Raw genomic sequence first — 12265 nt, forward strand, 5'->3', positions numbered from 1 at the left:
TGCTTCCCACACCCTAACCATTCCTTAATCAAGATGATGCACAAAAATCCCCAAGTTCTGTCCCCACAAGGCAGCAAGTAGGGCCAGACAGCATCCTCACCGATATGCTGGCCCATGACGACTGAATTCTATCTCGGTCATTAAGCAAACACATAAGATTTGCACATGTCACATCCCCAACACCATCTTCCACACTAATAGCATTAAGGTTTCCCTTTGTTGGGCAACCATCCCATACAAAGTAATTTTCCATTCCAAGAGAAAAATAGTGTCAATTCAATTTTGAACCCTTACCAATTTGCCTTCTCATCTGACCTTCCATCGTCAACAGCAAGTTTAGGCTCTCTCCCACTGAATTGCCCCTTCTATTTTGTCTCACCTTTCCCTTTTAGATTTCGACGAAAACTTAGAAACTCCCAGCAATCCCATCGCTAGCACTTGTTCTCTAGTCTGCCATTCCATTGACATTTCAATGGCCGAATCAACATCCACTTTGATCTGATCCCTTGTCATTACTTTGCGTTACCCATAAATTCATTAAGCCACCCAACTCCGCAAGTCTTTGAACATCAACCCTGCCCAAAACCCGCTCGCAATTTTTTCTCAAAATGGCTTCAAGCAAATCAGCCCTTCGATCTGCCCCACAAAACCCTTTAGCATCTGTGCTACGAAACAGCCCATCGTTTCATCATGAACGCAAACTGCGCTCTATCCTCAAGTTTCTGCCAGTCCATCAGCAGCAACAATGTTTCTCCCAAATCAGTCTCATCGATTTGTCCGCAGAATCATTCTCACTGTTCTGCCAAAAAAGCAACCGTGCTCTGATACTAGTTGTCACGGGGTAATTTTTTCGCTACGTGAATAAACCCGTGTGGCAGCCTAGTCCCTCGCTAGACTCAGCCTTCCCTCATCTATCCACTCGTGTTTACCTATTAACTAAGTGTTTCCCTCACCCGAGAGGTTTCCCCACTTTTCCATGTTAAAGACAAGCGGAATACACAAGTAGAATTGCTCTTAACCAAGCACACTGAGAATACAAGAATACCTCTCAACCTTTATTTATCTCATCAACAAAGGATTACACAACGTGTGCTATGCACAGAATTCGCGTGCTACACCAACAAGTTTACATACGTTATTTCCTCTTTATGCATTCTATTCTCTATGTATTCTCCCTATACAACAAAGAATTACCATCACCATTTATAGCCAAGTATGTGAGCTGCAGGGCACCCCATGATCCCCATATTTCAGGACATAATAGGCACTTACTCCCCCATGATCTCCATGATCATTTGTGGCTCACCCATATCCCCATTTCCAGGATATAGTGGAGAACTTCCTCCCCCATGTGCTTCATGATTTCAGCAACTTGGAAACACCCCAGTTATGCTCCCACTTTCTGCATGCTCGCCTGGCAGCTCCATCTGCCAGCCCTAGCTTCATCTGCTGCTAAATCACCCACATGCCTTGGACAATCCATCGTCCAAGTTTTAGATCTTGCTAAGTCAAGCCCCTGACTCCAAGTTTTAGATCTTGCCAAGTCAAGCCCCTGACTTGCGCAAGCTCTTGTACGCTGTCGAGTGCGCACCTTGGGTATAGTCGTCAAATCTTGCGATGCCAAATCCGCATACGCATACAGACCCCCATGTCTGCGCTGCCGAATGCACATCTACGTGCAAACTGCCCAATCTTGCACTGCCTAATTCGCTTCTGCATGCAGGCCTCAAATCCTGCGCTGCTAAATTCACAACTACGTGCAGACCCCAATCTTGCATTGCCAAATTCGCTTCTGCGTGCAGGCCCCAATTCCTGCGCTGCCGAATTCGCATCTGCGTGCAGGCCCCAATTCCTTCACTGCCGAATTCGCAACTGCGTGCAGGCCCCAATGTCTACACTGCCGCATTCGCATCTGCGTGCAAGCTAGCCAAATCTTGCGCTGCCGAATTCCCATCTGCGCGCAGGCTCCTAGTGTCTACGCTGCTGAATTCCTTGACAGCCCTAATTCTTGTCCGCCCATATCCCAGACGAGTTTTCCTGTCTCGCTTGGACATTCCATCGCCAAGCCCATAGACATCACCAATCCGTGCTGCCGCATTCCTCGACAGCCCCAGTCCTCGCCAGCCTATGCCCCTGACGAGTTTCCTTGTCGGGCTTGAACATTCCATCGCCAAGCCCATGTTTGTCAACATCCTGCGCTACCCCGCATTTCTCCCCAGCCCCAGTTCTCGCCAGCCTATGCCACTGACGAGTCTTCCATTCTGGCTTGGACATTCCATCGTCAAGCCCAACATTCTATGCTGCCGATTTTTCCTTTGACAAACTTATAGCCGCATAAATCTGCGTTGCTAATCTATCCCATCGTTGGCATGGCTGCCAGCACCCTTAGACCTGGTATTGGACAACATGCCTTAGGTGTGCACCCTGTGCACATTTAACATTGTAACACAAGCTCTCTAATTCATAACCTGGGCTAGAATTGAAGATCTAAAACATCAAATTTAATATACAACTCACAATTTCATCATAATAATGCAAGTCATAAACTGTTTTGAGCTCCCATGATCAAAAAGGAAATAAAAAAAAAAGTTCCAAGCTATAAATAACTTTTCTACGTTAAATTTTTTTTTCAAAAACACAAACTTAGTTACCATGTCAAAAATTGAGTTTCACTTTAAGAATTGCCCAAAACCATCATTTTCTAGTCAAAAATTAGTTTGTCATGTTAAAAATGATCAAAATCTATTTGTTGGGGTCAAAAACATTATTTTACTATCAAATCAGGTTTCTCATCAAAATTGGTTAAAATTTCCTTTACTATCAAAACATGTTCGCATCAAAATTTGTCGAAATTAGTTTATTAAATTTAAACCTATCATTTTGTGATCAAAATAAGGTTCTCTATCAAAATCAATCAAAGCATCATTTGTAGTCAAAACTGAATTTATCATGTAAAAATTGGTAAAAAAAATTATTTACTGGAGTCAAGTCCATCATTTCATGGCTAAAGCGAGGTTAACCATAGTCTAGAAAGGAAATTTTTGGTAGTCAATTTTTTTTTTTGCTATGAAAACAACTTCACACACACACACACATATATATAAAATAAAAAATGATCACCCTTGTTAACAGTGAACCCCAATACCATCACCCACTGATGGTGATTCTAGCCATCGTATCTCCAACATCCAACCACCTAACACCTCGAGACCACTATAAAAAGGAGATTCAGTCTAGCCTGATCAAAGCTTGACTATTCCTCATTGTCAGCACCATTATTAAAGGCTAGAAAATGGAAGAGAATCGTTCAATTTACCCGAGCCTTCTTTATCATTGATCTCTAGTTAATTATGAGATACATTGCTACAATCAGCGGATGAATGAGATCGAGATCTACTTGGTGAGTTGCTCAACAAGCCACCATCCTTGTAGGATCGTTGTTAGATCATACATAACAGTAGTGCATGAGGCTCACACATCGAGTGAATAATACAAGGCATTGTTAGGGGCGTTTCAATTATTTAATAGCTTGACTAATGGCATTTTAGTAATTTTATAGTTTGATTATGGGCATTTTAATCATTTTCAAATCTGATTTATTTTCAAATCTAATTTAAAATAATCATGCTTACATATGTATTTATGGATGCATGATTGGATGAAGTATCTATGGTAAGTTAAAGTGTGTCAAACACGATTATCGCCCCTATAAGAATTTTTTAAGAGCCCGATAACAACTACCACCACTCCTTTTATCTCCATATGAAATGTAAAAAAAGCTATTAAATATTGGTCAAATTGCTCCTATCTCTGAAAACCCATATTAACCACCATACTCTAAATGTTATAAACCTAATCAAACTTGTGAGTACCACATTTATGTTGTTGTTGTTGGACGTAGTATGATAGTTGCTTCATCTTTAAGAACAAGCTTTTACAACTTATTAAGGCATGTTGGATAATATTAATTGAGAATCCCAATGTGAATACTAATCCACTCACAAATCACGTCTTTGAGAGTGAAGGAGTAAATGTAATTGCTTTTGAATATAGAAAGAAATAAGAGACATATGTGAATTAACTTCGACCACTATCCAAGGTACAAGCCAACAAAGATTCTGGTGAATACTATAAATATCATCACTAGTATGGTCATGATATTGATTTTTGTAAGGAATTCCATCATAGGGTTGAGACCATGATAGCCTTTAGAATGTTGAGGATGAAAGATGACTAGATTAAAAGTGAGATAGAAATGGTGGCATTTAGAGATGAGAAATCTAAAGTATACAGATACTAGCTGATATAAATTCTGGTGAATATTGCAAATACCATTGCTAGTTTGGTCATGATATTGATTTTTGTGAAGAATTTTATCATAGAGTTAAGGCTATAATAGCCTTTAAAGTGTTAAGGATAAGATATGACAAGATTAAAAGTGAGATAGGATTGGTGGTATTCCAAGATGAGACATTTAAAGTATGTAGATATTAGTTGATTGTAAGTTATTCTAAAATGATTTTGACAAAGCCTATTTATTCAAACAATGAAAATTATAATACACAACCTTATAGTTGTAGATATGCCTTCCATATCAAGGGTCTTTCCTAAAATTTTAAGATGAAATAAGATGATTGATAAGGAGTGGAAGATATTTTACACTAGAAGAGTTAGAAAGAAAAAAAAAAGAAACAAGGTAAAGTAGTCGAGAAGTTGACCAAGAATGATGAGGTCACCAAGCCTACAAGTGAGAAAAAGATTAGTAAATACCTGAAATTGATAAAACTTAATGAATATAGTGTGGTGGAATAATTTAAAAAAACTCTCATTTAGATTTATATACTATGATTTATATCCCACAAGATATTATATAGGATTCCATGAAATATTTGGTAGGCAGGATCTAAACCATTAGCTGCAAATACTTTATAAAATATGAGTTAGATGGAGAGATAAAACTCAAGAAACCATTATACATCAATGTAAAGTATAAAGACTATATAATTACAAAGGTGTTAATTGATAATAGACCAATCTTGAATGCACTTCCTAATCATAACATGTCCTGGACTGATTACTAGTTAATCTGCATTATAAAAGGCCAAGTATCATGATGGAAAATCTTATAGTGTGTAATGCCCTAAAAATTTCACTATAAATTTTGTCTTTCTAATTGATATGTTCATAAAAATGGTAGATTTGTTTTTGTTTTATATTATAAAAATAGTCACAAGTTCACTATTAAATAATTATCATCCATAGATATTATCACAGGTGTGTGATATCACAATGATCATCTTCTTAGAGCAAGATATTTTGGTAATGAGTAAAAAGAATAAATAATTTTTGTTTCTTATTTAAAAAAATAAATTAAAGTCACCATCTAATATCTTGGTCACTAGAAACCTTAATTAGTCTTAGAATCTAGATAAGAAAATTGGTTGTGTTTAGAAAAGACATATCACCCCTAATACACTTTATTTAAGGTAAATTGTATTTTTTATTTATTCAATATAAACTAAGGTATTATTGTGTTTTTTTAATTTTTGTTCTGTTTAAAATTTTAAGAAAGATCCTTCTCGATAAGGAGACTCTTATCTTATTAGGTTAAAATTTAACTATTCTAATATCAAAACATATTTTTTGCATTTTTCTTTTGCTATCAATAATACATCTTATGTATAAATTTATAATCCTTGATATTTGAACAAATAAAATAGACTTTTTGATATTTTTGAAAGTAGATCAAGTTCTCATGAATTTCATAAACTTATTATTAAATTTAAAAATTCATGAAAAGATATTAACAAAACTATTTTTCTTAATTTTTTGTATTTGTATTGTATTTTATTATTTATTATTTATGCAAATACGATTTTATTTTTATATTTGAGAGACCTGGTCATATGCAAACAAATAAAAATGTATTTTTATATATTTTTAAATAGAAATTTTTTTATTATTTTTATTTTTTTCTCAAACATACTCTTATTTTAAAACCAGTGACAGAAAAATATCTAACACACCTTAAAAACTAAAAAATATTACTTTGATGAAATCAGCACAGTTTTAAAGCTAGTTTAAGACTAGGACAGACTTATCTTAGTAATATAGGCCCAAGAACCAATCTAATAATGCCAACAGATGGCCCAAAATTCCTTTTTCATGAAACAAATCCAGCCTAAATAGAGACCCAACCTCCTTTCTCTTCATCAGTCAGGATTGATAGCCATTATTTGGCAAATTTGAATGCCACCAATATAAGCATTTTTTTTTTCCAGCAATTACACAGCATACACTTGCATATTTACACCATATGTAGAGGCATGCCACAAGAAGAAGTAAGAGAGAAACATTTCCTGGCTTATGGTTGAAGGCTTGCTGAGGTGAAGAAGTTGCTAGATGCTTACAGAAGCTGGAGTGTTGGCGTTTGTTGCTCACGGTGTTGCTGCTGTCGTTCTCGGCTGGAACATGATGTCACGGTGAGGCTGCTGAAGACTTTGCTGATGTAGCTCTGGTCCAACACTAGGGCAGAGCTGCTGCTGGAAGAGAAATGTGTTTCGACTGTCAGGTGCGCTCCTCTATTGCTTGAGTTACCACTGTCGTGACCAAGAGGAAGAGAAAAACTGTAGGTGCTTTGATACTGTTACTAAGAAAAAGCTGTCGCAAAATTGCAACCTTTGTTGTTGCTATGATGAAGAGGAAAAGACCGGCTATTACTCTGCTACTACCACTTGAAGAAAGTTGCCATACTACCGTGACCAATGGTTGCTGATGGAGAAGATCTTCCGCTGTTACTCAAGGTGCAGAGGAGATAAAGGCTGAGCTGCTATTGCATGACTGAGGAGACAGTTGTTGCTCCTGCTGCTGCTTGCCACGATGCGGAGAAGATGATGCCGGATACTGCTAAGGAAAGTCTTCTAATGCTGCTGAGGAGCTGTTGGTCCACTGCGCACGGTGCTGTTGCTGATGAGCTGTTTGCGTACCTTAATTGAATCATATAAAAGCAATTTTATATAATCTAATTTAAAACTCAACCTATATAAAAAATCAAATAAAATAATTTTAAAATCAACTTATTAAGCTGAAATTAATAATAATATTAAAAAGTTCTTTATATTCTAAATATTTAAAAAAAAATTATTCTAATTCCAAACACGAGCAAGTTATCTAATTTAAACACCAAATAATTATTAAATATGTGTTTATAAGTAACTCTCTAGCCCTTTTTTTATTATTATTATATAGTATTATTGACACAAACTTTCTAGCTTTTGGAAGGACCTTTTTATTAAAATAGTTATGGACTTTTAAAATAATTTTCGGGCATTACTCATTTCATAATTATTATTCTTATGGAATTTTAAATTGAATTTTGATTATTCTAAAATTTTTAATTTCGTTTAATTTAAATTAGAAAAGAATACGAAAATAATGCAAATTCTTTATTGGAAAAAAAAAAGAAAAAAAAAGGAGACAATACTTCTTTTTTAGAATTCTTATTGGGCTGGCATCTGCAAGGCCTTATATTCTTTCTTTTTTTTTGACTTGTCATTTATGGGGTGGGTGAGTTCCGTTCACTTTATTTATGGCTGCTTGTAGAACTTTAAATCAAACTAGAGTTCCTCTTTGTTTTTTATACCAGCCCACCCAGGAAAAACCCTTTTCTCTGTACCAACATCTCCTATTCTTCTTTGATTTCATCCTCTATTTGCACTCTGTTCAATTTCTGTGCAACAGAAAGGGTTTTTCTTTATCAATGGCAACTCCAGAGAATACAACAGAAAACGGTTTTCTCAAAGCCAAGTCTCCACAAGGCACGTCAACCCCAGGTCGACCACAGAGGAGTTTCTTCATGGCTCAAATCACACTTAGGATTTTGGCCATTGCCTTCACAGTGGCTGCTATCCCTATAATGGTTACCGCGAAGGAGCCGGTCTCTTTAATCGGGCTGAGCATTGCACCACGTTACAGCCAAAGTCTTGCCATGAAGTAATTAAACACTAAGCATGTGCTTTGATCTTGTGGGGGTTTAAATGCAGGTTTTAATTATATTAGACAGGATATCGCGTGTCAAGCTTTTTGTGTTTCTGGGTTGTCTTGTAGGTTTTTGCTTGGTGCAGATGCAACTGTGTGTGCCTTCTCTGTGTTGTCGCTGCTCTTTCTATGGCCCCTGAGCCGTTCAGGATCACAGACCACCAGTTATTTCCTTTTGTTTTTGCATGATATGGTAAGAGTGTTGGTTTTCTAATACATGAATATAAGCATGAGGTACGACGCAAAAATTAGATGTCACCTACCTAATTAAAGTCATTTGGTCACCAAATGTTTTTTGTTTTAACGGATATCAAGGCGATTTTTTTTTTTAAAAAAAAAACATTTTCTTTTCAACAGTTTTGTTGGAGACTTATTATCATCTTCATGCTAGAGTTATTATTCTACAGGAGTTCTGGTTTACCGACTCAGCGATGTTTAGTTGAAGTTCATGAACATAGAGATTAATTGATTATAGTCCTATGAAGTTTACAAAAGCTTGGTCCCCACCCAATTTAATGATGATTTGAAAGGCATATTGGTTTTCAAGTATTACTAACGCCAATTTACACCTAAGCAAATTCACCAACATTCTAATAGTTTTGTTAGAATGGGGGCCTGCCCTCTTCCCCGATGGGTTCCCTTGATCCACGTCCTGCATTCATGCAATTTTGCTTCACGAGAAATGATTTTAAGACAGAACGTTATAAAATGCTGATAACATGGTATGTATTTGATTGAGGAAGTCATCACCTTTTTCTCTTCTTAGTTCATTGTATTCCATTATGCATTATTCACTTTACCTTCTCTCTTGGTTTTAGTACTCAACTTTGTACTAGTTGTTTCTCTGTTTCTTTTTTGCTTATTTGAAAAAATGCATTGCAGGTGATGACGGTGTTGATGATATCTGGATGTGCAGCAGCAACAGCTGTTGGTTACTTGAGTAAATATGGTCAACGAGAGGCTTTTTGGAATCCTTTTTGCAGTTACGTGACCAAGTTCTGCCACCAACTCTTGATATCTACTGTGCTATCATACCTTGCTTTCTTTTGCTACCTGGCACTCAATATTTTAGCTGCTTACAAGCTCATGTCTCATGCAACTGAGTGACTTATGAGCAGTGAAGAGTAGAGGCTGACCAGGAAAGTTAAACAAAGAGGAAATAAGGTTAAAAAGGAGCTTCTGGTTGACAATTGATTTCTGGTCCTGGATGCCTTTTGTTTTACAAGATGAAAGAGGAGTAGACGTGTCTTCGTTTTATTCTGCTCGTCATTGGAGGAATTAAAAGAATAGATCACGTAAACGATTGTGTTTTGGATAGTTGTAAATTTTTATTATAAGGGCAGCTGACTAAAATTTCGTGAACCTTTTAAGGGCATTTGAATCATGCTTTCTCATTTTATGTTTTCTATTCTCGAAATTGACTCTCAACACTTCCTCGTTTTATATTTGCTAAGAAATAATGTTGTTACTTAGTCGACTGTTTGTAGCTATGAAGTCTTGAAAAATCAAGAGTTGGGAAATCAGATGTTAACCTATATGAAGATTCTTCCATGACCGGAGCTACCATATCCAACTTTTGCTGCACGCACTGCTGATGAGTTTTGCTTGTCTGGTGATCATCACAAGAACCATTCCAAGATTAATTCTAATGGAAAGGATACATCTGGTGCCTATTTGTCTAGCATCGAAACAGAAGAACATGATTCTAGAGATACAAACTCTTTACAAGTTTTATTAGACAGCGTTTTAAACAAAAATTTACATGGATGTGGAGACAGATCAAGAAAGTATCTTGTTGCTATCCTATGGCAACTTGGTAAGGTATGGTACTGTATTAGCCTTGCGTGGCATAGTTTCAAGTTCATTAGAGCACAAAAGAAGAGTTCATAGAGGGTTTCATTAAGTTCCAGTCTCATCTTCAGAATCTTTGAGGTGCTCCTTTAAGGGCTGACTATGTATGCCCCACTTATCGCGATCCCATGCTGGATCTATTTCCGGCAATACATAGTCATCAGGTGCCAATGACAACTGGAAATCTGGTAGGTCAGGCAGTGCTTGTAGAGCCCTGCATCATTAACTTTGTTAGGATCTCTACTTTTTTTCGCAGATTCAACTTTTGGACAGTAATATAAACAACATAAGATGAACTGAAATACAAATAAAGGTCAACTGGAGAACCACACACTTCTCTTCTTCCAAGAGGTAGCCATACATCTGAGACTTCCTTGATGCAACTTCAGGAATTTTCTGATGCAAGTGCTTCATTGCACCCCAAAGCGGAGGAGATCTTCAAGAAAATTCAGGGAAATAAGCGTAAATAAAATTTCAAGGACAACAAAACAATTACCTTTCTTAGGTACTTCTTACAAAACACTGCCCAAACCAACCTGGTAACAGGAGCTGTGAGGCAAAAGGTTAAGCAGGCCTTCTTGCTCTCTGACAAAAGCCCACCTGCAGCTAGAAAACAGCATACAGCACTAACATGACAGGCTGGTTCGGTGCCCTTGTCAAGGATCAGACCATGGTAGTAGTAAGCTGCAGCCTAATAGGTTGTGTAGAATAATTAGAATCAGTTGGTGCAAAATTATGAAACGCAACTCTAAGATCAACACAGCAATCAGAATTTAAGAAGTTGACTGCAAAGAAAACCTTTGCTTCAAGGAACTTCCACTTAATGAAACAGAGATGCTTCTTTCCATGCCCATTACTCATGTCAAGCCCTGACAAGAAGTGATAAGCCTGAAATGAGACAAAGACTAACGATGAGAGTTGAGAAACAATGAAGGTCAGTGAGCTTAACACCTAAGAAAAGAAGTTAAGTTTACCAAATGCATCAAGAAAATATTTTAAGAAATAGTCTTCTAGTACATACTAAATGAAAGTTATCTGTTCCTTCAGTTGACTGGTGAATTCTACAGAAAGAGGCTTCTAAAATCATAATCGTTGAAATAGATGCAATAGAGCATCGTGTAGGAGCTTGACAAGTCAAAGTCTCAGGAAGAATTAGAGCATAAATACAAACCTGACTAAAGTAGATCAGCTGTTCACATGCCAACCTCCTCTTCACAGATAAAGAAGCCTTTTGACTTTCAACAGCGAAACCGAGCTGAATTTCAGTTCCCTGAACTTGAAAGTAGTATTAGTTTCCTCTAATTCCCATTTGATGATAAAATGCCAGACATTTTGACTTATAATTGGTTGTTACAAAATAGAAGAGGTAATAAATGTCTGTTAATCTGCATTTTGAAGGAAACACAGAAGCTCAAGACAATTGCAGAGGTCGACTAGCACCATACCTGGCCTAGCGCTTGAATGGATATAGCCTCCAGGACACCATCTTGGAAATCTTTTGAAAAGGTTTTCCTGAGTACACAGAATCAATGACAACTATTCATATTGACTCTAAGTCCCACGAAAAATCCTTAATTCTGCGTCTTTCTTAACATACTTGATATCTGGTGGTAAACGAGCCAAGATTTCACGGACACAGAATACCCACCCTGATGCCTTAAGCAGTAAATCAACAGCATCCCTCTTACAATCTGGGTTTTACGTTATAGATTAATCACAATCCATTGAGTCAAAAAGAACTACCTCTGAATAATTCATGACTAAAAATAGAGCGTTGAGGATAAGAATGAGAACCTGAAGATACAACCCTAATGCCAGAACCAGAGCGATCCTTAGGGATCATCAATGTGTTAGCCTCTGACAAAGTAAGCATTGCTATCATGTGAATGACAGATAATAATTCAAACCAGGAGTTTGCCACAGAGTTTTCCTGCTCAATCATATTTCAATTCTAATTACCAGTCCACTACTAACAACAAAGGTTTTCCAGAAGCAGCCGAAGGTTGAGAATTTGATAGACTTACCTGCCGGCCACTTTCCAGATTTTTCCACTTGAACTCGACCAAGCCCTCGAGTCCATGTTCTGCAAGATATATATAGCAATTCATTAGAAAAGGAGAAAAGGAAGAGACTGACAAATGATTAGCATATAAATGAGCCCTTAAAACCTTTCTTGGTGAGCCCAATAAGAAGAGACAAGTACTCTTCCAGTGCCCTCCTTAGTTCAGTCACGGCAGATCCACCTGCATTGCCCACAGTTTTTGTAGCAATTTAATTTCCTTTTCAATTCTTAAGAAATTCAAAATTCCCCTCCAAGAACTAATATACAGAATTCTCATCTACAATAATTTACATTCTTTCCCTATTTCTACACATC

General features: G+C 37.0%; 2 protein-coding genes across 4 annotated transcripts in view; one reads left to right on the forward strand and one right to left on the reverse strand.

Annotated features, from left to right (window-relative positions):
• The first annotated feature begins 7616 nt into the window (after positions 1–7616).
• On the forward strand, positions 7617–9431 carry LOC105111743 (CASP-like protein 1F3). Its single transcript, XM_011007188.1, has 3 exons — positions 7617–7992; positions 8107–8230; positions 8920–9431. Exons 1-3 carry the CDS (start codon positions 7760–7762, stop codon positions 9142–9144), a joined length of 582 nt encoding a protein of 193 aa, XP_011005490.1. The 5' UTR covers positions 7617–7759; the 3' UTR covers positions 9145–9431.
• Positions 9296–12265, reverse strand: part of LOC105111741 (BRO1 domain-containing protein BROX homolog) — a 3801-nt gene continuing 831 nt past the window's right edge. For all 3 annotated transcript variants that reach the window (XM_011007186.1, XM_011007185.1, XM_011007187.1), the window contains 10 exons: positions 12057–12131; positions 11913–11971; positions 11683–11818; positions 11486–11579; positions 11334–11400; positions 11060–11158; positions 10687–10776; positions 10425–10579; positions 10223–10324; positions 9296–10102 (listed from right to left, as the gene is read on the reverse strand). In XM_011007186.1, coding sequence (XP_011005488.1) covers positions 9937–10102; positions 10223–10324; positions 10425–10579; positions 10687–10776; positions 11060–11158; positions 11334–11400; positions 11486–11579; positions 11683–11818; positions 11913–11971; positions 12057–12131 — 1043 coding nt within the window. In that variant the 3' untranslated portion in view covers positions 9296–9936. The remainder of the gene's footprint in view (positions 10103–10222; positions 10325–10424; positions 10580–10686; positions 10777–11059; positions 11159–11333; positions 11401–11485; positions 11580–11682; positions 11819–11912; positions 11972–12056; positions 12132–12265) is intronic.

This window comes from Populus euphratica, unplaced genomic scaffold, assembly GCF_000495115.2.
Source record: "Populus euphratica unplaced genomic scaffold, PopEup_1.0 scaffold614.1, whole genome shotgun sequence".
NCBI classification, from domain to species: domain Eukaryota; kingdom Viridiplantae; phylum Streptophyta; class Magnoliopsida; order Malpighiales; family Salicaceae; genus Populus; species Populus euphratica.

Bases quoted from the DNA above. Each gene is read 5' to 3' on its own strand.
- LOC105111743 (XM_011007188.1), top strand. From the start codon at position 7,760: ATGGCAACTCCAGAGAATACAACAGAAAACGGTTTTCTCAAAGCCAAG. The intron at 7,993-8,106 runs GTAATTAAACAC...GTTGTCTTGTAG, and splicing joins AGCCAAAGTCTTGCCATGAA to GTTTTTGCTTGGTGCAGATG. The intron at 8,231-8,919 runs GTAAGAGTGTTG...AATGCATTGCAG, and splicing joins TTTTGTTTTTGCATGATATG to GTGATGACGGTGTTGATGAT.